Source organism: Takifugu rubripes, chromosome 8, assembly GCF_901000725.2.
Source record: "Takifugu rubripes chromosome 8, fTakRub1.2, whole genome shotgun sequence".
Taxonomy (NCBI): domain Eukaryota; kingdom Metazoa; phylum Chordata; class Actinopteri; order Tetraodontiformes; family Tetraodontidae; genus Takifugu; species Takifugu rubripes.
In genome coordinates, this window is record NC_042292.1 from 5,567,609 (window position 1) to 5,593,172 (window position 25,564).

Below are 25,564 nucleotides of genomic sequence, written 5' to 3' on the forward strand. Positions count from 1 at the left end.
CAACACAGCTCAGAGAAGCCGTCTCTCCGGAAACAGCAAGGCTCACGCATCACGCGCGCCAGCAAGCACGCACACTGAAACACACGCATAGATTTACACGACCCCCCCACCCCCCCGACGGAACTAATTCGAACCCATTCGAGCAAATCAAAGCTGGTTTATTTGCTCGACAGCAGCAGATGTACTTCTGCCCCAACATGGCAGCGGCTGACCGGAGTCGGAAGTGCGCGGAACGGCTTTCGGATTTGGGATGTGCGCGGATCGGGTCGCCGCAGACCGCACACCACGCACGGTTCCCACGCCAGTGTTCACCAGTAGCAGCAGCCGCGGCTAATGCCCCCCCAAACGGCTCCGTGTGGCTCCACTTGCACGGAAATCTGCGCCCTGCTTTCCCATTCATGCATTATGAATCTCGGCATTAACAACTGAACACACCGCAATTTGAATTAGAGGGAGAGACTTGAGAGGCAGAGTTAACATCACAAAAGAACACATTTCCCCCGCGTCCAAAATGAAATGAAAAGCACGATTGTCCGCCTACAAATGCGGGTTTGTGCACATTCGGGATTTCAGGTGAAATGTTGCGGTGTGTTTCCCCGGCTCACCGCCTGTCTCCTGTCGTGGAACCCCCCAGCCAGTGTGATGTCTGTGTGAACAGCTTTACTGCATTACGACCAGCACAGTTACCGTTCCCATTATTTATCACCGCCTCTGAGGTTCTCTCAACCCCGCACTCACTTCCGAAGCTGCTCCCGCATCGCCGGCCGATCGCAGCGCTCCGCGTCCGCTGAAAATGAATGATTCTTGGGCAGAAGCGAGGCGATATCCCGACCTCCTTCTCGGGCCGACCAAGAGTCCTCTACCACCGGAGAGAGACGTCCGAGATTACGGCGTGCAGCCTGCGTGAATACGGCGGTGTGTGTTTGCGTGAAGCGGCAGGAGTGAGTCGCCGAGGCTGACTCGCCAACGCCAACACCGGAGAGTGAAGTTCGCCGGAACACGGCACCAGGCGGTTTTCAAAATAAGACCGCGACATGACGTAGAAGACCAGTTTTAGGTCATTCATTTATCTGGACAGGAGACTAATAACAATCATTTACGAGTGATGAAAAGGAAAAAAAAATAGCCAGTTTGAAATGTATTAAACCATTTAGACGATTCACATGTAATTAAAACAGGTATAGGACCGGCGAATGAAATACAATTTATTTTAGATTTTATGACAATAATCATTAAACAACGGCACTTATTAATAGCGCATAGATTAAGAAAAACAAAATAAACTCATCGGACAGCTCAATGTCCATAGACAAGAACATTTATTAAAACCCGAATGTCCAGGGTCATGCCATCGGCCCTATTTAATTTTTTTTTTTTTTTTTAACACAAGCAAGTACAAACTATGCTGGAAAAATGCAATGCAGACCGATCAGCAGAGCTGAATCTTTTATTTTGAGATTCACACTCGTTCTTTATCCACCGGAGTGTTACTGTGAAAATTGACGCAGCTCAGTTTGCCAAGGCGGAGCTCAAGGCTCCCTACCTCTGCCTCCCTTCCCCCAGTCCCACACTGTTCTGATAGAAAGGAGCCCCCACGTTTGAGGTTCTCACCTTCCTAACACACAGGCACAGAGAGAGATTCCAAATTTCAAGACAGAAGGATAGTTTGATGCTTTAAATAAATGGAATTTGGAATAACATGAGTATCTTTCTATAAACAGTAGAGTCAGAACAGGCAGGAACTGATGGGGGGGGGGGGGGGGGGGGTGTTGGTGGTAGTAGGAGGGAGGGGGTCTCTTTCCTTTGGGAATCTTTGCTTGAAAAAAAAAAAGTAGGCTATGTTGCCACAGCAAAGTGAAAGACAGCCTGTAGTTTTAATTGTTTTACCCCAACACATCTTTATACCTGACTGCCTGTGTGTGTGCGTGTGTAGGAGTGTGTATTCAGTGAGGGCAAGTGAGTAGGCATACCGGGTGTGTGTGTGTGCTGCTCTGTTACTACAAGTGCTAAAGTTTGCAGACACTGTAAAACTTGTTGTTTTAAATGGTTGGTGTTCACTCCTGTGCTTGTGAATGAGCATGTTGAGGTAAATATGGTCGTTACAGTAATTTACTCTGAAAATTCAGACTTCCTCGTTCGATTCTTTAAGTGTAACGAGACTGGAAATGTACAACGAAACCTGGAAGACATATTGAGTTGCGCTTGACCTAAGTCAAGTGGCTGAATGAAGTTAGTTGTTCCATAACATCAACACTGCTGCTTTTTCCCTTCAAACCAGCATTAGCCAAGAAGGCTAACATCAACAACAATAAGAGCGATAGTGTAAAAAAACCTTTTCTGGACTTTTCCCCCTGAAAATGAAAAGCCAGGCAGAGGTGTCATTCCCAACTGCAAAGTTTCAAAATGAATGCTGTTTGAGGGAACCTTTGGGAACATGATTAGATCCATCTTATTTTTCATTTGGGGAGCAGTGGATAACCACACGTGAGGTATGTGTCGTGTCTGTGTCAGCTGGCACTCACAGGGTCTCGGTCATCTGGGCAGGTCCAGCTTTCTCTCTGCATGTGGAGAGAAGAATCTGTCACTCCTTATTCCCTCCCTCCCTCCTTTCTCCATCTAAGTTGAATTTCTCACTTGTGGTTAATTCCACATCACCAAAGAGGTTATGTAAAAACTCTTGAGACCAGCCAAGCGTGTGTTGTGAGCTCCATGCAATCTGCGCCTCTTAGTCATTAAGTGTTAACTCACAAGCATCAAACGGCAAGTTGCTGATTGTCAGACTGCTCCTTAAGCAGAAAACAAGCCTGACTAAAGCTTTGTGGGCCCTGTCTCTCCTCAATGATAAAGGACTGTGAGGTTGAGTCCTCCATCTTTGGAACGTCTCACAGGCCCTGGGGTTAGTTTTCCCAAACAAACAAGGCTCAATTAAACTGCACAGTTAATAGATCCACAAAAATCAGGCATCATCACCAGTGACACCATCCTTGCAGATCCAATAGGACACAGAATGAGCTTGCATGTTCTTTTTCTGTGCAGTTGTAGGCACTGTTTACAACTGGGGTTGATTAGATCTTTGGTTTTCTGATGTCAATGAAGAAAAAAATAGATGTTTTTTTTTTTTGGAAAAGGGCACCTGTCTGTCCTTTGCTGTTTAAACCTTTTAAAGGATTTTAATAGTTCAGATAGACAAATTTAAAGAATCTGTTAAATGTACAGCCAGACCACTGTTTGTGCACTCTGCAGCACTTCCAGAGGTTGTAAGTCTGCCTTTGTCATGCAAACACACCCACCTACAAAGCTTCTGCTATCTGCTGATGAGAAGTAAACAAGAGCACTGCAGCACAAACATGGACTCAGCTGCTTGGCGAGCATGTTCTGAGCCACCACGAAGAAACCCGTGTTCACAATTGTACTGCATGCTCTGTTAGGTAATAAATGACTGACTAGACAGGATACGACAGTGCTGGTAAAGTGGTGTAAACGCATAAAGGTAATCGCCATGATTTTGTCCTGATTTTCAAGGATGGAGAACATCAGTTATCGAATGTCTTACAATATTATCCTTTAAGATCATCCTGTGGTCTGAGGTGTTTCTCCCAATAATCGGCTCCGAAAACGGTCGGGGCCGACAATAGGAAATGTTAAACTCGTTCAATGTTTCCGATCAAAAATCTGTGCGTGTGGGGGAAAGCCTGTGATGCAGAGCCACGTGGAACGGAGTGTAGCCAATCAAGAAGCCAGCTGAGGAACAAGCAAGCAGGCGTAACAAGCACGGCTGACCTGCCGAATCGTTCTTTCTTTAGTTTGGCATTTTTACCGTTAAAAACTGTCCTAAGACCACTGTCGTTCTTCTACAATTTTCTTAGAGCTCATGTGGTCATGTGAGAGTGAGAATTCTGGCTTGGAGGACTAGATTCTAGATTGGCAGTGGGACAGAATCTTTGTGTGGTGGGTTGAGATCATCAGAGCACAACACACACAGTACGATCACAACTGTTCATTCCTGATTTCTTATCTTCAGGTGTGGGGTTTCTAATGGATAAAAAACCTCTCTCAGAGTTAAAATGTCCGTATGTGTGGCCCGCCTTAGATAGGGAAGACAGTGACTGAACCAAAATGATCTGGCTTTAAATCATGGATGGATGGATGGATGGATGGATGGATGGATGGATGGTGGATGGATGGGTGGATGGATGGATGGATGGATGGATGGATGGATGGATGGATGGATGATGGATGGATGGATGGATGATGGATGGATGATGGATGGATGGATGGATGGATGGATGGATGGATGGATGGATGATGGATGGATGATGGATGGATGGATGGGTGGATGGATGGATGGATGGATGATGGATGGATGGATGGATGGATGATGGATGGATGGATGATGGATGGATGATGGATGGGTGGATGGATGGATGGATGATGGATGGATGATGGATGGATGGATGGGTGGATGGATGATGGATGGATGATGGATGGATGATGGATGGATGATGGATGGATGGATGATGGATGGGTGGATGGATGGATGGATGATGGATGGATGATGGATGGATGGATGGGTGGATGGATGATGGATGGATGATGGATGGATGGATGATGGATGGATGATGGATGGATGGATGATGGATGGATGATGGATGGATGGATGGATGGATGGATGATGGATGATGGATGATGGATGATGGATGGATGGATGATGGATGGATGGATGGATGGATGGATGGATGGATGGATGGATGGATGATGGATGGACGGATGGATGGATGGGTGATGGATGGATGGACGGACAGATGGATGGATGGAATGTCAAATGAAGGTCAGTCAGAGATTAAATTGATAAATAGCCATCAATGTGAAATAATTAGGTCTGATCACTGTTACGACAATAAAACATCAATTACGAGGGAGATTTTAAAAATCTTTCTGTTCTTCGACCGACACACAAAACCTGAAAAACACTAAAAAAAACCTCTTTTTATCCCAAAACGGTTCCCATAAGGTTAAAGTGGTCTTTTCTAGTTTTAATACTCCACTGTTCTATTCTTTTCTCTGTTATTTGCAAAACAGACATAAGCGACAAACCTGGACATGAATTATTAAAACACCCGAGCAAAGATTAGCACAAAGGGTGGTAGAGAAACCGTGGCCAGTGGTGGTTGTTATCATGTTGTTATCAAGCAGCTGATGTTAGAGGTTGACAGATGTTGTTTTAATATTGTTCATTTTAATATTGAAAGCTATTGCTGCACTTTGTTGCCTTTAGTGTCTTTAGCATGCAAGTCACTCTCTGCTTTGTTTGTTGATGTGTTCTGAAGCTACAGAGTTGTCAGGCGTGCTGCACCCAGCATCTGTCGCTGCAGCGGAACAACAACCAGAGTGTGTGTATGCAGCGCGTTCATACACGGCTCAGAGATCACTACTTACTTTATGTAGTAGGGCACATTGTTTGGGGAGATTCCCTGCTCAAAGGGGCTCTCTACAGATCCTGCAGAGACAGAAAAAAAACCCAAAGGTCACACAAAGTGATTGCAGGCTATTTGACTCTTTATGGACATTTTACTGCTGGCTCAACATCCTGCGACTCGCACAAAATTATGCAATATGTGTGCACAAGGAACGGTTATCCTTAACATTAGGCGCGACGTTAATTTTTTTTTTCATAGTAACACGTAAGCTGTTATGAGGAGCAGATGAGAAAAAATTGTCATTATCATTTCTTTATTGTGCCCGTAGGAGTTGACACAGGAAAAAATGGGACGGGCTCCCTTTCTGGGAGTTGTCAGCACAGCTGGGATGCCTCGCTGACCAATCAGGGGGGTTTGGCTGTAATTTGCTCGCCGTATAAGCATGACTGTGCCCCACGGGTAGAGTAAAGTGCATCATGCACTGACTGGTGGAACAAACGAGGTGTGCATCCGCTCAGCAGAGCAAGGAAAACAAAGACACAGCTCTTCCAAAGTCATCATTTTTGCTTTCTTTTTTATTACAGCACCCATCAACATCTGTATCGGCCCCGTGTTATAGCTCCATTATCAAGATGAATTGACTCGACGTGGTGGATGTCGTTTTTCTTTTTCCCTACAGGGAAGGTTTGAGTTTTTCGCCTGCTTGATGTGAGCTTTCAAACAGCAAATTTGCTGCTCTACCATCTGCATTCCTCTTGTTTTCTCCTCCTCACAAGCCCTCCTGTGGCTCTTCCATTTTTTAATCACCGCCATGAGCCTGTATGTGATGAAGCAGTCGTTTGTTATTGGTTGTGTTTTAATTGTTCTGCAGACGAGCTCTACCTTAACTAAATGGAATTGATGTGTAAAAGCAGCTTGCTGTTTGATGAGTGGCTCCAGGTGGAGGTGCTTAAATGTATTCAAACACGTCCCTCTACAAGCTCAGAGAGTTACTGCAAATGTCTGATATATTCTGGTCTAAGTTGTTTGTGAGTAATGGCGAGGGCCATACCAAATGCTAAAGAAACAATGGGGGATTCTTTATTGCAGCCTATTTGTGCTGCTGGAATTTGGAAAATTGATGTTATTTTTGAAAATGTCTCAATCCAGAGGGAACTGTTGGGAAGAGGCGGTTGCTTGATGGCTCAGTTGTTGTAGAATTTCATGTAAATCTGAGCCTAAACTAGCTCAAATGCATACTAAAATATAATTAGGAGTAAAACTAATGTGGGTGGTTCTTATTTCAGTCATGTGTTGGAAGTGAACTCCTTTCAATCTAATTGTATATTTACGGTGTAATAAAGGGTGAAATCCATGATTGACACCTGAGCTTGGCAGAAGTTGACACTTTCACCACCTACACCAGAGCATTAGGGAATATTTTTATCTTCAAGGAGATATGTGGTCCACATTTATTGTGTAGGACTAGTGTTGAGGTAGTGCATGGTTATCAGCTATGATATGAGAAAGAGATGATAGGATTATATTGTACTAAAAATACAAATTGTTGTGGAAATTGCAAATATACTTGAACAACGAAAAGGCCCCTGAGATCAGGCCCAGTGGGTAAATTAGATTATCCATTCTTGAGTTCTGTGTCCAAACACAGTGGAGCCAAATTATTCCTCCCACGTGACACAACAAAACTTTTTTTCTATTTTGAGGTTGTTGAATACTCATATTTATGGGGAATATCATATTTCGGACTTCTGTATTTTCGCGACCATAAGGCACACTTTAAAGTCTTAAATTTTCTCCAAAATGGGGAGGGGCTTATAATGCTTATGTGTGCACCGAGTTCCATAATCTGTAAATGCTCTTCAACTTTTCAGCTTGCTGGCTGCACCTCATGGTCAGGAAAATACGGTCAATATTGTTGAAAAACTGGATCATCAAAATGCAATTTCTGAGTGTGTGTTTGGGTTAAACAAGAATGACTGGAATCTTTTGCCTCAGAAAGGTCAAAGAAAAGACACATGAATGCAAATGCTTCTTGCACTCTAAGCTGCTTGTTGCTAAGCTACATTTGGATCCACACACAATAAAGGCAAAAGTAAGTTCACTGTCAGTGACTTCAGCCTCCGTGTTCTTCATTGTCTCCAGGGGCTGAAGAGAGCATGTTTTTCACCCCGCTTTCATCAATGCAAAAGCCAATCTGGGATTTTCATCAATATGCAACTGCCAACGCATTGGTCATATGGGGTTAAGTGCTAGGTCCTATTTGAATTCAGCGGGAAAACCAGAAAAACAAGTCGCATAAACCAATCAATGAAACATCGGAGGCTCGATCAGCAGCCAACAGTAGCGGGCTGAATGCGTGGTCTCCTTCTCGTTGCTAATTCAGTCCCTCAGTGACCTGTTGACACTGGAACACTGCGTCACCCTCTAACACATCACTTATTGAGGGCCACTGAGTGAGATGCTGCTTATCGCTTCCTCACACACACACCGTCAAGCACCTGAGGGCTGTTGGCAGGAGTGTGTGCACTATGATGTGCAAGTGTGTTTTATTACTATAGATGTACTTCACTCACCGTGACGAAGGCCAAAATCCCTGTGAGCATCTGTCAGCTGTTTCAGGTGTTCTGTAATGGAGATCTGCCAGAGAAAGATAAAAACACAATTAGAATGATATGATGTTTGTCATGGATGAACACTTTGACTCATTTGTGTTGGCTTAAATTCTCTTTACTTCTGTAAAAACAAACTGCATTCTGTTGACATCTTAATGAGTATATAAGGAGTAATTGGATGAAATCTTATTTCTTTAATAAAAGACAACATTTAGGGCCTGATCTACTAAAAGTTTGTGTCTAAAAACATGTGCAAACTTGATAGTGTGTGCAAATCTGATCTATTAACGGTGCACCGAGGTTAGTCTCTGTCAAATGAGCAAAATAGAACGCACAATCCATTTAGAGTGTCTGCCTTTATGTATGCAGCTTATCAGAATGTGCAAAATACTGGGAGGAGGAGATGCAAATGTTATCGTTTCGCACCCGCAATGGGATTTATCAAACCTGAAACTGATTGGGGTCGCTGTTTTTCATCTATATTTGGCACGTTTGAAAGGCGGGTGCAAACTGGAGTGGAGACATATCCCCTCTCCGTCAGAGCCCTTTCTGAGCTGCTGGGTGACCTCAGGGCTGATTTGCAGCCAGGCGACAAAAAGGAGCCACATCTTCTATGGAAAAACTCCGTGCAACACCACGTTTTCTTGCATCTGGATCAATCCAGCGCACCAAAGCAGTTAGCGCCGGTGCCTCCCAGCATAGTTTTTTAGTGTGTCTCCATGGTGACAGCCAGCATTCATTTAAATAGCACTGTCCACACCAATTTTGCACCTGCAAAAAATTGCACATGGAGTCATAGTCGATCACCTCCATCACTCCCACTCAGGGCCCCTGCTTGTTTAGTTTGCTCGCACAATTTAGTGCTTGTTATTTAGGATCTTAGTTGATCAGGCCCTTGGACTCTTAACTCATATCTTCAATATCTAGATTTTAATGTGGTTTTAAAGTGGATGTATAGAAAATGACACAGCTGAATGTCACCGATGATGCCATCACTATTTGTTGTTGATTGGAACAGAAAATGCACAGGTCACCTACCACAGTTGAAAAATCAAATGTGCAGAACAAGATGGTGAGAAAACAGTATTATCAAAGAAAAATAGAGGCTATCTTCACAAAGTATAAATAGAATGACATGAAGCCTCCTCTGAGTAATGAAGAGCTTTATAATGCAATGAGGGGCTGAAGGGAGATTTTGAGAGTGCCACGACGAATATCTATGCTACAGAGGGTGAAAGTGGAGGAGAGACAAAGACAAGCATGGGAAAGATAATTGAATTTGTAGTGGAGGAATTAGAGAGGATGCTGTCTCCTGTGAGTCTCCTTCAGCTCTGAATGAGCTGTCTATCTAGATTGAGTTGAGATAATTGGAGCAAATCTGCACGCCTCTGCAGGTACATGCAGAAGGCGAGGATAAGTCCATCAGCAGCCCGCTGACTTCCTCTCACGAACAGATCCATCTGAAGGCTTGTCACTGATCACACCACATCAGTCTTAAAATCCTGCTTCCAATAAAGGATGTTGATTGGGATTCAGTGCAAAGAAAAGGAAAAATGAAGTGAAGGATACTGAATTGCACCTGTAAATAGTCTTTGAGTGTAAACAAAGACAGCGAAGGTCCAGCTCTCCGTTTGGAAAATACACCTACCATCCAAGCTATTTTGGTGATGACATTCTCTTGGGAGTGTCAGCAAAACTCCGGACAACAAACAAAAACTGTTTGTGCAGCAGCAGTCGATAATTTGTGCGTGCAACACAATGCAAAGGACATTAGAGCCGGCTGCCGCTTTAGCGATGGAAATGATTTTTTTTTGCAGAACTGCACAAAAAGAAAAAATAATGCTACGTTTTTTGTCATGTAAAGATGCTTCCAATCATTGGATGCCTGACTTCTTGATCCTAATTGCTGTTAAGCCCAGCGGTTGGTCCAGTGCCTTGCATGGCTCCGGAGTTGACGTGTCAGAAACAGAAAAAAAAAAGAAAGTATACACATATAAACGTCGAGTAGTTCATCCTTTAAATTCTCTATGCCAGCGTTGTATACACGAGTGCTCTCAAGCTTATTGAGATCATTCTGCAGGTAAACCAAGGATGAAAATTTAACAGCAATATTGAGGAAACATTTTCAAACTTGCCACTTAATCCAATGTATCATTTGCATAAAACCTTGGTATCAACGCTTGCCAGCACGCTCCACGCTGAGCATTCCAGGGGGAGATGCTGCTTGTTCATCATCACGGATCTGTCCTGACATAATGTTCAATGATCTAAAGTTCCCAGGCAACGCACGCAGCTCCAGCTGGCTCGGCCAAGCATTGGCAGACAGATTAGTGACAGATTCTTCTGCATCCGTCACTGGAAGTTTAAAGGAGTTTGAACTTTCTCTGACGAAAGCACTGATGCTGTGGGACTGAGAGGGGTTATCACGCGGTCTGAACAGACGAACAGACTGATTAGCAATCCTGCCTTTCAACCGCTAAACGAGAAGTCCGCTGATGACGGATTATAGAGGGAGTGTGCACTGAAATGGAATCTAATGAAGAATACACAAAGATGGAAGTGATGATCAGTCCTCCTTTTAGAGTCGCCCCCCGTGACAGGAAACCAAATGGTGAAATTACCTTCAAGTTTGCATCACCCAGTCCATTTCGGCCTGAGCTGCATTTTCCCGTTTCCACAGTAACCTAATCACAATTGTACAAACAAAAGGAGCGAGACTGTTGAGAAAGAATTTGAGGAGAGCAGCGTGTCCGTGCCCGGCCACTCATCTTTGACCTTTTAAGTGTAACGTGACACTAAACTAACCAAAGTGACTTGAATGTGCGTGTAACACACACACACACACACACACACACACACACACACACACACACACACACACACACACACACACAGATTTGTATCCACAACCCTGCATTTAAGAGTGATGGACAAACATTCTGCTGCCAGTCCTTCCTGTCCAAACGTCCAAACACATTTTTTAAAATCCTTATCTTCTATCAGGCCCAGCATAGAACACAGTAGACCACTTATGCTATCCCCAGGCTCTGACATTTTAGGCTTTATATCACATTTAAAGACATCTCAGTCATACAAAAACACCTCAGTGAGGTTCGATTTGACTGACCCGTGGTGGAGACAGGCACTGATCACGATAAATTTTACATCTTCGTGTACTCGGCTCTGTTTAATCTAATGTAAAGTTCTCCATAAAATTACCTTCACCAAAAACAGCTATTTTGATATCTGCGATAGATGTGGTTTATCTCCGACAGACAATTTCTGTTGTGTTCTTTTGAGCTTTTTCAATATCATGTTAGAACCTGGTCCACTGGCATTTATCTTTGGGGTAGCGCAGACTCCAGCTAGTCTCACCAAAAAAAACACTGATGTTGCTTTTATCCCATCTGATGCTCCTCTTCTTGGTTACTGGGCATCCTATAATATCTATTATTTCATTGGAATCATTATTAATCTTTCTCCTTTGCCAACTTTGAACTATATGTTTCTTTAGTTTTCCTTTTTATTTATGTACCCACTTATATTCACTTATTAATGAATCATTTTTGCATTGATTTATTACTTATTTATTTTTTGGGTTTGTTTTTTCTCTCTTCTGTCTTCAGGGGATGTTGTTTTTCTGTTTTTTGTTCCGTTGTCCAAAAAGAATTGTAAAAAATAAACAAAAAAAATCTCACTATAATAGCTTAAACAACTGGAATAAACTGATAAAAAAATATGTATGTATGCATACTGTGTTACACCATATCACTGCATGTAATCAGATTAAAATATTATCTGGTATTTGTAGTATTTGTTTTGGTCTTTGTTGCATCTTTCTCTTGGAAAAAAAAAACCCCTTTCTTTCTGCCTGCACACACTGTTGCTGTCAAATTCACTGTAACTTAAAGGCAAGCGTGTGCATGTGTGTGGAAACTTGAGCGCACAAGCATCTGGTCAGGTGCTAACTTCAGAGAGAGCAGCCGTCTGGTACTGTCACGGCGGTGTCCATCTCAGCTCAGGGGTCCCGGACATCAGTTGCATCTGATTGCCACTATCTGTCACTTACAGCGAGAATCACTGTCGGACCTCCAGCCGGGCTGTGGCTGGGTTTATAGAGACTGACTGAGCTGCATCCAGTGCTCCCTGTGATCTCCAACATATGCTGCATCCCCTTGAATCCCCCTCAAGTACGCACCGATATTCTCAAAAATAGAAGTCAGCCTGGAAAGATTAGACTTAGTTGTGTGCTAACAGCACCAAAGACTTCCCTGATTGTAATGGGGTTGGAGCGCGACAACAATTCCTTGTTACATAGATTTCATATTGTAATAACTTGCTTTACAGAGTAAATAATTAAATACCAAACATTTGGGATTACTGTGTACCTGGAGCAGCCTCCACCGTGTGTTGAGATCATCAATGCGTTCCAGGTTGGCAGGCGACAGCTGGATGTCATGGGGACCAAAGGTCGACGCCAACTGATTCATATGAGTAACATCATCCTTAATCGGAGCAATCTCTTCCTGGAACTCCTGCATCATACACGCGCGCACACACACGCACACACACACAAAGTGTTTCTGCTTGAGTGTTTCCAGAGAGGACAGATGGGATCCACAGACAGGTTGTTAGGTTGGTTCAGTCTCTTTTCTCACCTACAGTGCTCTAACATTGAAAAACAGATGCATCCATCATGTACTGTCCTGTTTTTCTGCTTATTTACTGCTTGCTGATGTATGGAGAACACTGAACTGACTTACAGTAAGCAGGATAAATGTAACATGACATGTAGCGTGTATGGTCCAACTTTAGCAGTCTCAGTTTAGTTTAAAGGGATATATGGTCATAGCCTACCTATAGCCTTAAATACTTGTATGTTTAATCATTTAATATCACATTATTTTGATTATATGCACATTTGTTATCTGCCAGACAGTTTATGGTACAAACCATAAGAATGCTTTGATGCTTGTGCCGTGACCTCGTGAAGGGAAAAGATGATGGATGGATGATTGAGGCTGGTGTTGCTGGTAGATGTGTGGTGTGTAGATTGAACCCACCTTATTTGTTCAAATGTTAATGTAAAGCTAAACTGCGTCAACAAGTCCATTTGTCAGCCTCACCTTGGCTTTGTCAATGTTCTCTGGCAGTGATTCAATCAGCAGGTCGCCAACAGGTTCCCAGGCCTCCTTCACCATTTCAGCCTGTCTCAGCTGCCCATCGAGCAGGTCCTCTGCCTCCTGAAGCTCCATCAGCCGATCCAGAGCCAGCTCTAACTTCTTCTGCCACTCCACTGAGTCTGTGTTCAGTCGGTCCCACTTCATTATCACATCATCTGCCTCTTTGCGAATGACTCGGCCCACATTCTGGGCACGCTCCTCAGGGCTGATATCTTAGAAAGAACGACCACGGAAAGGAAGATTCAATGGCAGAACCCGAACACATATTAGCTAACCCTCTAGTACAACAATGTCTGCATTAAAGTAAAGACTTTTTAATGGTAATTTACAGTCCAAATATAGTTTATTTCAAGGTAAGATTTGAATTGCCTGAACGTTTTTTTATGTCATGTTAAAAGTGTTTCTACAAGTAGTGATTCCATTTCCTGAATTGACTGACATGAAAGAAAGAGTCCAATAATTAAGTCAAAAAGGTGGCTAAAAAATAGAAACTTTAACCATCAAATGTAGACTTACTTTCTTTGTTTCTGTCCTGAATTTCCCTTTTTAGGAGATCAAAGTTATTCAGAGGTGAAAAAGTCATATTATCTATCTGCATTTACACCTCTGCTACCTTAAATAGAGATAAACCTACACAGTTCCAATTGGAATGTTTACCCAGTGTTGAGAATTGGCAGCTGAATAACTTTGGTGGAACAATGTAAAAGTTCAGCTCTTTTCTCAAAACATACTCAAAGGCACCTTCTGCCATAGTGCAGAAGGTGCTGCAAGACAAGTGTGTGTGTGTGTGTGCGCTAGACCTCTGAATGCGGTTGTTATTAACTTGTTACCATGGTCGAGAGTTCAATGGGTGACTCAGATGTCTGTCCAGAAGGCAGGCCTGTTAAATGACCTGAATAGTTCCTTCTATGCTGGAGTTAATCTCTGCTGCTATGGAACAAAATGTCGTAATTAAGGAGCTATTTCTGGGGTTTTCAGGCCAGCTCTAAAAGCACAAATGTTTTTAAAAGGTGCAATGCTGCCTAAACTAACATGGTTTTTAAAACATCTCTAGGAGATGCTGCAAGGGGCTAATCTGAACAATGACAACGGGAATATCCTGGAATGAAGCATTCTGGACATGAACGTTACCCCTCTGCTCAGGTGATGGTGTGTCTCTGGGCAACTCTGACAGAAACATTCCTACATCGTCCAGAGCTTTGATCACAACCGGTTCTTTAGCTCTTAAGTCTCTTCTGAAGCCCTGTGACAACACACACATTCACAAACACAAGACGTTTATAATTATTGTGGTCCGCTTTAATGTGTCTTTTGCTATGGTGCCCATTTGTTCGGTCAATATCCTGTTGACACTGATAATAATACAGTACAATACCTTTCTCTCCTCTGTAGTGAATATGATTTGTTATGAAGAACTAGTTCATTTGTTGTTAAAAGTATTGTAGCACATGCCTTATAGAAAAATTAGAGTCAAAGGTTGATACATTTATTTATTATAATGCTACACAGTCAGTGTTATAATGGATTAAAGCTAAAAATAGATGGTGTAAGCAACTGATGTTTGACCTAAGCAAAAAAATCCTAAACAAAGAAAAAAAATCAATGTGAGATTATTATTATTATTATTGGATTACTGGATATATGATTTTGATTTGATTTGATATAGACCTTATGTATACAGCACAGTTTTCCTAGCTGATTGGTTTTCCACACACGCACAATCTAATAAGTGCAGTGTGGAGCGTGAGCACCAAACTATATTAGTATCCAGATTAGCATGTTAGTCACTGATGACTGAGAAAGAAGAGCAATGATGAGATCTACATTCACTGCCCGTTTATAGTTTTGAGAACAGCTTCTCTACAGGCGTTGATTGTTCAAAAATGGGGTAAATGTTGCTATTTTTTGTAACATGTTTGTTTTATTTTAATTTTTGAAAAATTCCATAATAAAACAGCCTTTTCTTACCTTCAGTTATAACAAGACATTATCAGGGATGATGACACGAACATTGAGTTACTATGGCAACCGATAAACTTCTTTGATTACAGATTTGCGATATGAAAACATGTGCCACCAGAAACTGAATCTGAATCACGTAATTTGAATTTGTAGTTTCATTTGAATCACTGAAATGAATAACAAGAGGATAAGTTGGTCCCTGTCACGCTTATCAGTTCAGCTTTCAATCCTGAGACAAAAATGAAAATTGGAATTTCATCACCTTTTGTCAAGATTTTTTGAGTCATTTTTAAAAAAAAAAAAAAAAGCCCTATATGTTGAGTTTTATAGAAAATGTGACACTGAAAAACAGAAAATGAGAAGGTTCTGTTTCAGACTGTGCCTCATGAGAAGTCAAACCCCCCCCTCCCGCCTGAATGATCGGTGGCTGTGCACATAAAACGCATGTGACTCGTTGCTTTAGTGTTGTGCTGCGTAGGTCAAATGTTTGGGCTCATCACTTAAAGGTGCCATTTCAGCGCCACAACGACTTATTTGTGATAAAGTATTAAAACACTTTTTTAGATAAATTATCAGTAGAAGGCTGGTTAAAAAAAGTGCTATTTTATAACGGACTGCTTGGTAAATAAGGCAGAGCAGCGAGAGGCTGTTCACTGCTTCCTGAGGGCTCTCGGGAAGTACAACCTGCCACAACATCTGCTGCTGTCCTACCATCCTCTGGCCAAAGTGTCCTGCGAATGAAGACGGTGATCAGATGGTGACAAACACAGTTCTCTTTTGAGCAACTGCATGTCTCCCACAGTGCTGATTAAGGTGTGTTTAGTAATTTTCTACACTGATATTTTTGAAGCAGAGCATATACAGGCACAGTGATTATACTTCTTCTGTATTTAATTATGTGAAATGCAGTAATTTCATCCAGTAATACAGAAAAGCAACACAACAGGCACGTCTGATGGATCCATTGTTTTGGGCTCGCTGTGGTCTCTCAGCTGATTGGCTTCAGAAATATTGTACTTATGGGCTGTGGTAAAAAGAGGATATGACTTACTATCATATTGACACGTCAAAAGCAAAGTGGCGCTAAGACACTTGTGTATACGGACATTTGCCACATCAAAAGCATCAGTTTTACAAGCGGCAGAAAAGCACAGCGCTTTAAGCAAGTAAAATGCTGTTTTTTTCTTTTTACAGGTGTTCAAATGATCAGTTGTGTTAAATAGTGGTGAATCCCACACTGATCATTTAGAGAGGGGTTTGGCTTCCCTGAAAAGCTGAGACATGCAGTCTGAAACAAAACCTTCCAGAATTCCTATGTTTCTATTCATTGCATTTTCTTTCAGCCTCGACACATTGGAAAAATTAAAATAAAAAATGACTCGAAAAAATCTTACTTGACAAGCAAAAAACAAAATATTAGGAAACTGGACTCAATATTCCAAAGACTTATTTTCTCTTCAGATTCTAATTTTCAATGCAATAATTAAAAAAAATATAATAATTAAATTCAAATCAGACAAAATTATTCAAATTCAGTTTCCTGTGGCACATACATTATTTCAGCCCTTTTGTACTTACAATATCTACAATGTTCTCTTTATGTCCTAAATCCATGTCTCTACATTGTACATTGCATTGATTTAATTATTTTTCCTCCTCTATTAAGTGAACTCTGTCATTAATGGATTGTTCTGGGTTAGCAATGAGAAAACTGCTGGAATATTCCAAAAAATATTGCTTATGTGCAGATGCTGCAAATATGTGAGTATGTTATACACCCCCGGTGGGGAACTCTTTGATTGAAACCCTTTTTGAATGCAATATGCAAAAACTCCACTGTCCAGAATTACAGCAGATTAACAAGTGGCATGACCAAATCAGCAGAACCCATCATCTCACACATACGGCATAAAAACGGCACTGAAATGCTTTTCCATTAAAACTCTATGAATATTTGAATTCGCCCAGGGTCTGATTTGCATAACGTCAATCAGAGAGATACCAAGCCTGCATCAAACATAAACAGCTGCAATGAAAGAACCGCATCTTTTATCATGCAGGTATTAAAACAGGCTTAATGTACTGGTTAGCGAATTGAGCTAAAGATTCACAAAAACAGTAGACTGTCAGGAAAAATGATCATTCCTTTTTTTAAACAATACTTTTCACATCACATTTTTTTTGGGCTAAACTTCTGAGTCCATCAGCTCATCTAATACTGCTAAGAGTGCAAAAACACTGCTTATTTATTCTAAAAAATGACACAAAAAATACCCAGGAAACTGAAATCATGTGTCTGCTTACCCTGTGTGTATCCAGCTGTGCCTGTACTGCAGGGACATCTCCACCCACAGGGGGTTCTTTCTCCAGCTGCTGATTTCTAAGCCGCAACCAATTCAAGAGCTCTTGCAATGACATGTGAAGCCTCTTCCACGGCGCCATCTCTGACTCCAGGTGGGCCCTTGAAAACAAACGTGGTTTTCAATAACAGACAACATTTGCATTTCTTAACTCCCCTGGCAGGAAAGCCCAGATTCCCCTCACCTCATGCTGAGAGTCTTGGTGCGTAGGTCGTTCCAGCGCTGGCTCATGTTGTCCAGTCGTCTCCGGAGCAGTGCGGCATCCTCCGTGTCCCCAAGCGAGGTTACAATCCTCTGCCCATTCTCATCCAGAGAGTGATAGAGCTCTGTGTGGCTGTCAATCTCCGCCTGAAGGTCCTGTAGGTAATGCAGACACACACACAGGCACGCATACATTTCATTTTCCTGGTAATAGCAGCAGCCATCCTTCAAGAATTCACTTTCCTCACTGCACTGAGTGTGCCGTAATGGGATCGGGATTTGAGAGTGTGATTTACTCCGTAAAAGCTGCAATCCCTGGGACTCAGCGGTAACACAAGTCTTAATGCACGGTGGATGAAACCTTTTGTCGCGCCAAAATGTCACGTTGTACCATTCATCGCAGCGGAAGCTGGTAGCTCTGACAGTGGCGGGCCCATCTCGCTAATCCATTAGTGTAAATACTCTGATAAGAAGGCCCCAGGAGAGCCAAGTGCATACAGTTAAAAAAAAAAAGTGAATCTGAGCACTACCATTTTGGTACAAACGTGAAAAATACCAAAAGTTCAGGAAAAAGACAGCAGGAAATGTAATGTCAATCACTGGCGATTGGGTATGCAAATTAAATGCTAAATAATTTAACAAGGAAGACCTTTGCAGAACACATTACCTCTGTACAAAGTGACTAACTGCCAAGCTTTCCTAAAATGTCACAGCTCCAGGAACTAAACACACTGAAAAGTATATTTAATGACACATCGTGACTTTTACCCACTGTAATGTATTTGATGCGCAACTTCAGTTCTTTTGGATTTTTATTTTTCTACTGCTATAATGAATTAAATAGTAAAATTGATGCCTATTTTCTAAAAGGAATTCTGTCTGAAAAGCCATTACCAGAGCTGTATCTTTATTCCAATTCCACGTTACACTGACTGCTTGCTGTGTAAAACTGCATTAGAAATTATACCATATTTGCAAATCCACAAATGCATTTAAAAAAAAGAGGCCCCTAAAGAAGAAACAGCCTTTAAAAGGAAACTGCACTCGCTGAAGGTTTAAAGAGAAATTAGAAAACATGAAATTTTAATACTCCCTGAGGGAAAAGTGGGTCATTGCACCACAGAATGGGACATCAAGAGAAATAGAACAAATAGAAAGCAGTGAACACGGTGAAAGCAGAGTGTGATATTAAATTATAAAATATTCTACAGGAACATTTCTTGTAGTTTCTCCTGTGATCTAAATATTCGGATGTCTTTGAACACTGAGCAGGTGCTGTGAACTTAAACTTTGATGCCTTCCTTTCCAAAAGGTGGCTTAAGTATTTATTGACTCCTCAACATGGCTTTGCCTTTTTTTGTCTGGTGGGACACTGAATGCCACAGTGAACCTGGAATCAGTTTGATTTTGGGCTTTTATTTGTAAAACAAGAGTGAAACAAATTAACGTTGAAATAGAAAAAGGTTCAAAACATGAAAACACACAAGTGGACTGTATAGAAATCGGATAATTGTTTCCAGAAAAATCTATTTTTTACATATATATTTATAGATATTCGAATTTACCGTATACAGAATTCATATGAAGCCTTTCTCTTTGACACTAGACATTCTTCACAAATTAACAATATAATCTCTAGTTTGACTTCCTAACCTGTACGTGGTAGACCTTCCGGCGGGGCATCCTCAAAACTTTACTCAGTATTCCCAAAAACTAGACAAGTAAAAGTAGCATTTTCTTCCATCTGTTCCCTGAAGATTAACTCGATTTAGGACTGCATGAGAACGATCCCGTTCTAAGTGTGTGTGGAAGCGTGACAAAGATTTGGAGATGAAAAGGGAGGGAAAGTCATGGAGATGGAGGGAGAGTTAGAGTACAGAGAAAGCATGAGTCAGACTGAGGACAAGAGGGGGAGGAAGATTTAAAGAACTTGAAAGGATGAATAAAATGATTAGTGTGCTCGTTTTCCAATTAAACCTTATCTGCATACAGCGTTGCACTGGAGCCCGTGTGCTTGTCTGCTCTTAAAATGCTCTGGTGCCATTATAACTATAATTTAACACAGAAGTTATCACAGCTTTGCTCACAGCGCTGCTGTTGTGCTGGAAGCTGCATGTGAAAAGGAAGTCCATGAATTTGTGATGCTTAGTTGAACATTCTTTTGAAAAACGTCTGTACGTGTGTGTGTGTGTGTGTGTGTGTGTGTGTGTCTGTGTGCCCTTTGCAGCAGTTATTGTGTGTTGCATGTGTGTCCGTGCGCATGCATGCATGTGCGTGGGTGCAGGGTGAAGGCCGAGGGTCAAAATATGTTCTCTTGCTGAACAGAGCCTTCCCTTCAACGCCCACAAGGCAGTGGGAGTGATCTGCATTAGACTTCCAGGCATCAAGTGGCCAATGAAATCACACCATGTCGCCCTGTCAGCATTCCTTTCATACCAGCTGTGAAGAAGATGAGCAGTGCCTCCAACGTAGAGCGAAATGTCGTATACGACACCGTTACCATCATTATCAGCCACATTTCGCGTTTCCTACGATCACTTGTCAATCAAATTGATCCGTCAGGATGCTCAGTATTTGAAGGTGATGCTGCTCTGAGCTCTTCACACAACTGCATCTTTCAAATGAGCGTGATGATCCACAACACAGCCCAAAAACTGCTTGCAAATGGGCAGCCAGAATAAATAACTATATCTTTAGTTTTTACTGATTTTGTCGACAGTACTTAAATGCATCCAAACCAACATATTGGTTGGGGGGGAAGAACAATTCCATGAGACATCTGTGGAGAACCACTTTGCCCAGCACTCTCTGATCTCATGTGGCTGCCCTGGATTGCTCATTTTTTCTGCATAATAATGGCAGTGGTAGGGAACATGAATATACTTTTTGCTTGGCTTCCAAATTACTTTCCTTTGAGTTATTCAGTAAAATAACAGACTTTAACAGAAAAGCCAATTCCACAATAAATCCAGCTGCACACTGGGGAAGGGGGATCCATGTGCATGGTGAGAGGGTCCTACCTTCCACTGTGCCAGGAGGTTCTTGGCTGCTGGCTGCTCTGGCAGTCTCTCTTTGTTGGTGGCATCTATCAGGACATTGCATGTTGTCTCAGCCTCAGTCAGCCAGTTGAGGAACTTGTCCAGGTCGAGGTAGAACTGCTGCAGGAGCTTCAAAGCTGCCTCCAAAGCTGTCTTTCTGTCTGAGACGCTGGAGTGACATTTGGCAGAAATTACAGAAGTAACCTCTCACGCATTCAATTTTCCACTCGTACAACAAAAACTCTGAGTACCCACATGCACAAGCACAAGAAGCTTTGGTTGAATTAAATGAAACAGCAAAATTACAGACTTTTGAATTTTGTGCCCCCGAACATACAAGATGGCATCATCTGCACAACAACTATGGCTAAATGAATAAAAAAGAGCAAAGCTCAGAAGTTACACAGCTACACAATGTAAGGCCATTTAAACTAAGTCTCTTCACTTCCACACTGATCAAGAAAGTCATTCAATATTCAGGTGGTGATAATCAACATACAGCATTACCGCTTGCTAATGTGTGTCCACGTGGCCATCATGTTGTTGTTGACTTGGGTGACCTTGTGTGTGTCGTCATTGGCGTACAAGGTCAGCAGATTGTCAGCAAGGGCATTGGTTTCATCCACCTGACCTTGCCACTGCTGCAGCTCTTTCATGAAGACCTGTAGGGGAGGAAATCCAGGTTAGTGATAAATATGTAGTAGTTGTCTCTCTCACCAATTTAAACCTGCAGATACCTGATGCATTCGTAAAGTCAGTAATTCAAGACCCACCTTGAGTTCAGCATTTTGTTTCTTTAGCTCATCCACCGTGTAGGTAATCTCAAGCCAGGATTCCAACCTATCACTGGCTCGACTGATGTGCACATCCACCCTTTTCTTGGCATCCAGCCAGTCGATGGAGTCCTGCTGCATGTTGTGGAGCTGTTTCATTCTGTCCAAGAGTTTGGTGTGAGAGTCCTCCCAGTGTGCTTGAAGTCTGTCAACTACAGGGACAAAAAAGGTGGTCTCAACATATTTACAATCATCAAATGTATGGCTGATTAACTGTCCAGAAAAACAATGATATATAGCCTGCCCCATCTAGTTCACGTGTAAATGTTACCAACTTAAGCAAGGGCTTAGGCTGTCTAGATCACATTGTGTGATAAATATTGTGGTTTACACCTTATGAAAACATTTACATATTCAAAAATCATGCTCTTCTTGGTAAATTTGATTTCACATTAACTTCTGGGACATTCAGTATATTTGATAGTTTCAATGGGGTAAGCTACACGAGTGAAAACGGGGCTCTTGTGAATAAGACCCTGCGTCACTCAAACCAACATTCATCAGTATAAATCCCGATGCAACAAAAAGTCTTCAAATGCAGCCTTGGCTTTGTGATGTGCTTTAATAAAAATGAGCTTTCAGTCATCTGAGAATAAAATATGGGAGCATTTGATACACACATATAATACTTGTCTTGAGGAGAGAGAAACAGAAGATGTGCAGACATAACTTTGAAATGGCTGCTGCTTAGTGGGACCAATTATTAGCAATGAAAGGAAATGTATGCAGTCTGTGCCAGAGGATTATTTTGTTTTTGTCAAACCAAAACAAGATCCCTAATAGCTGCTTTCTACTCATCACCATCTCAATTCTCTATTGAATGCAGGGTACCATTGAGAGCAAGCCTCCATATCGAGGCTTACTCTCAGCAGACTAAAACTAACTTTTGTGCATACATTACACTAAAGTGTGAAATAAGTAATTAATATTCTGTCAGGGGATTGTTGTTCCACTTGATGTGGGTAATTGTGTATCTACATATGAGTGGATAGACTTGAGACTCTAGCAGTTTCGGTAACAGATGGTATTGTTTCTCAAGGGAAAATATAATTTTTCACAGAAGAAGAGGTCAGTGAATGCATGAGACATACTGCGTTCTGTAATAGCATTGCGGCTATACTGGTTGCTGGTTTTGTTTTTCAGATTCTGGGCAGCTGTGACCTGTTTCTCCAGGAGAGGGCGCTGCTGTTCCAGCTCCTGTAGAGAAACCTGGTAAATAAGAAGACACGTAAATAAATAAATCAATAGACTTACATTCATAGATGTGTTCCAAACATTTATAGCAATATAAAATACTGTATGGGAAACATTTCCCTGCTTGTACTAATGATGAAACGAAATCTCTTGGCAAGCCTTCGGCAGACCAATGCTAACCCAACTTTCATCACTGCAGGTCCCTGCTCGTTTTGCTAAAAATATGATTAAGAGTGATGAAAACCTTGAGCCTGCCAATATTTTCATTGATGTCATCCAGGTCAGCCACCACCACACGCTTGTTGTGCACCATGTTGTCCAACATGGCCAACCAATCGCTCAGCTCTGCCCAGGACTTGTTGAACTGAGCCAGGGCAGCAGATTCAGGCACGGAACTTCCTGTCAAAGCCTCACCTGAAACACACACACACACACACACACACACACACACACACACACACACACACACACAATAAGTCCTATAACGTACTGATAAACCTGTTTATACAGAATTATTCACAGAATCTAAAAAAAAGTCTCACTGGTTTTTTTGGATAGGAGCAGTTCCGCTGTCCTCTCCTTATGCTGCCGCAGCAGCTCTACAATCACCATCCAGTCTTCCTTCAGCTTGGTATATTTCATCTGTCACCACAGGCAGAGAGGAATAATAGTTAGCGTTGATTAACTGATGAAATTGATTCAATTATGTTATAATTTCATGAACTACAACAAGTCAGGTATATTCTAGTGGTTTTGATATTCAAAGGGTGCCGTGTCCCCTGTCTTACATTAGTGATCTTAATATGTTAAATTTGATTTGATGTTAAATTTGATTTGAGACAATTAGCTAGTGTTGAGTTGAAAGAGCAGGAGTAGATTTAGTGAAAAGTGATTCTTCTCTCAGTGTTTTATTTACTCACCTTGTCTGGTTGGTTGGGAGGACTGTCCTTGTACAGCTGATTCGCTTGATTTAAAACAGACTCAATGATCGGCTCCTTGACTTGCACTTCCTCATTTAACTATAAAAAAAATGAAAACAAGTTGGCCCCACATAAACTGAACAACAGACAAATGCAGAAGAATTGTTTTTCGCAGGATTTATCCGACCTTGGGTGGCTGCTCCTCCGGACTTTGTTCTAGCTTGGTTCTGGTGCTGGTAGCCCAGGCTGACAGGTCATCCAGCTGACTCTGAAGTTTCTCAAGATCCATCAGCAGACCCTCGATCTCCAGCTGACGTTCAGGCAGAGCTCTAGACACCTAAAATTTAAAAAGATGTTTCTGAATATTTCTCCTTTGCTTATGATTTAAGCTAATAAGTCATTTACTTACATCAACAACATTTTATTTTGGTTTCAACTACATTATCCAGTTATTGGGGTTTTCCTGCACAACTCTCACAATTTGTAAATATTAACATTAATGTTTTTGATTGCAACTTAATTAGCAAAGCAAGAGTGTCATCTGCATAGAGGATAAATGAATAGAATTTCAGTGAAGAATATAACAGCTTGAAGCAAGATTTTCTTTCTACTATGGGAATAAAACTCACTATCTGGACCACCGTGAGCAGACATGTCTGATTTTTACCATGTCAGGACACCTTCATGTGTGTGGAATCCTTACACAACATGCTGTTTTGTTGGGTAAATGTAAGTGTTTCGCTTGGAAAATATGGCTGCTTTATTCACAGTGGCAGCTGCTGACCTCGGCCCAGCGAGTGTTAATGGTCCTGATGTCTCTCTGTCTGTCGGCAGGAATTGTTATCTGTCTGTGTCGAGAGTTCAGATGCTCCATCGCCGCCTTCTTGGAAGGAAGCTCCTCCACATGTGCCTAGCACACACAGGGCACACACAGGGCACACACACGCACACACACAATTCACTCAATAATAAAAATCCACAGCAGCAGCTCAATGTAGGACACAAGCATTTTCAATCTAATAATGTACACACAAACACACACACGTGCGCTGTAACCAAGTATTTTCAAGGTTGAATTTCAGGATGAAATATTGGCGCATCCCAATGGAACCCATAATGTCCTCGCAATTCAATTATACAAAGCAACACACACATGAAGGCATGTTAATTTCTTTTTTGGTTGATTTTTCAAAGGGTAATACAAACAAACTCATTTATAATATGAAAGCAGCTAAATTAGATTACTATTCAACCTACACACCCACACACACAGAGCTCATTGGACCATTTAAACTGCTGTTTGAAGCAACATTGGTACCTGGACTTTGCTCAGAGTATTTCTGATGTGTTGTGGCTCTGCAGGATGAAGTGGAACAGCCAGGACAGTTTCTGCTTTATCCAGCCAGCCCAGCATTGAGCCCATGTTCTCCTGGAGACTTGCAGCTGCTGAATGTGCCTCTGCTGACCTGCACATTTGAAAAGCAGCCACAACACAACAAAAGAAAAGTCAGACACATCCCGGCGACAGACGTGTCCTTGCGGAGCAAAGTCTTCATCTATAGCACACTGAGTTATTTTAGTTTGATTCCCCAACCAGAGAACATCCGCATCAGACTTTTATGTGGCTGATTCTCCATCTCAACACTGCTCTGCTCTATAGTTGCAAAAAATAAAATAATATCACAGTATAACAGACACACAGTGATTTTGACAATCATCTCCTAATCTCTGTGTAAAGCTAACAAAACCAAACAGGAATTTGTCCTTCAGCCAGTAACTTAGATTTTCAAACCAACAAGCCACCGTAGAGTGTGTTATCTAACAGTGGTATCCCTCAATAGACA

General features: G+C 41.8%; 1 protein-coding gene across 1 annotated transcript in view; it reads right to left on the reverse strand.

Moving 5' to 3' along the window:
* The window catches only part of dmd (dystrophin), a 168,120-nt gene that overhangs the window by 26,289 nt on the left and 116,267 nt on the right, over positions 1–25,564 (reverse strand). Inside the window, exons 51-69 of the mRNA XM_029840434.1 lie at positions 25,039–25,186; positions 24,505–24,630; positions 23,908–24,057; positions 23,721–23,819; positions 23,343–23,442; positions 23,045–23,214; positions 22,698–22,815; positions 21,547–21,758; positions 21,281–21,435; positions 20,756–20,942; positions 17,719–17,891; positions 17,479–17,635; positions 14,344–14,455; positions 13,156–13,424; positions 12,418–12,564; positions 10,651–10,713; positions 7,991–8,054; positions 5,437–5,497; positions 2,523–2,558 (exon numbers count right to left, since the gene is read on the reverse strand). Of these exons, the coding sequence (XP_029696294.1) occupies positions 2,523–2,558; positions 5,437–5,497; positions 7,991–8,054; positions 10,651–10,713; positions 12,418–12,564; positions 13,156–13,424; positions 14,344–14,455; positions 17,479–17,635; positions 17,719–17,891; positions 20,756–20,942; positions 21,281–21,435; positions 21,547–21,758; positions 22,698–22,815; positions 23,045–23,214; positions 23,343–23,442; positions 23,721–23,819; positions 23,908–24,057; positions 24,505–24,630; positions 25,039–25,186 (2,547 nt within the window). The remainder of the gene's footprint in view (positions 1–2,522; positions 2,559–5,436; positions 5,498–7,990; positions 8,055–10,650; positions 10,714–12,417; positions 12,565–13,155; positions 13,425–14,343; positions 14,456–17,478; positions 17,636–17,718; positions 17,892–20,755; positions 20,943–21,280; positions 21,436–21,546; positions 21,759–22,697; positions 22,816–23,044; positions 23,215–23,342; positions 23,443–23,720; positions 23,820–23,907; positions 24,058–24,504; positions 24,631–25,038; positions 25,187–25,564) is intronic.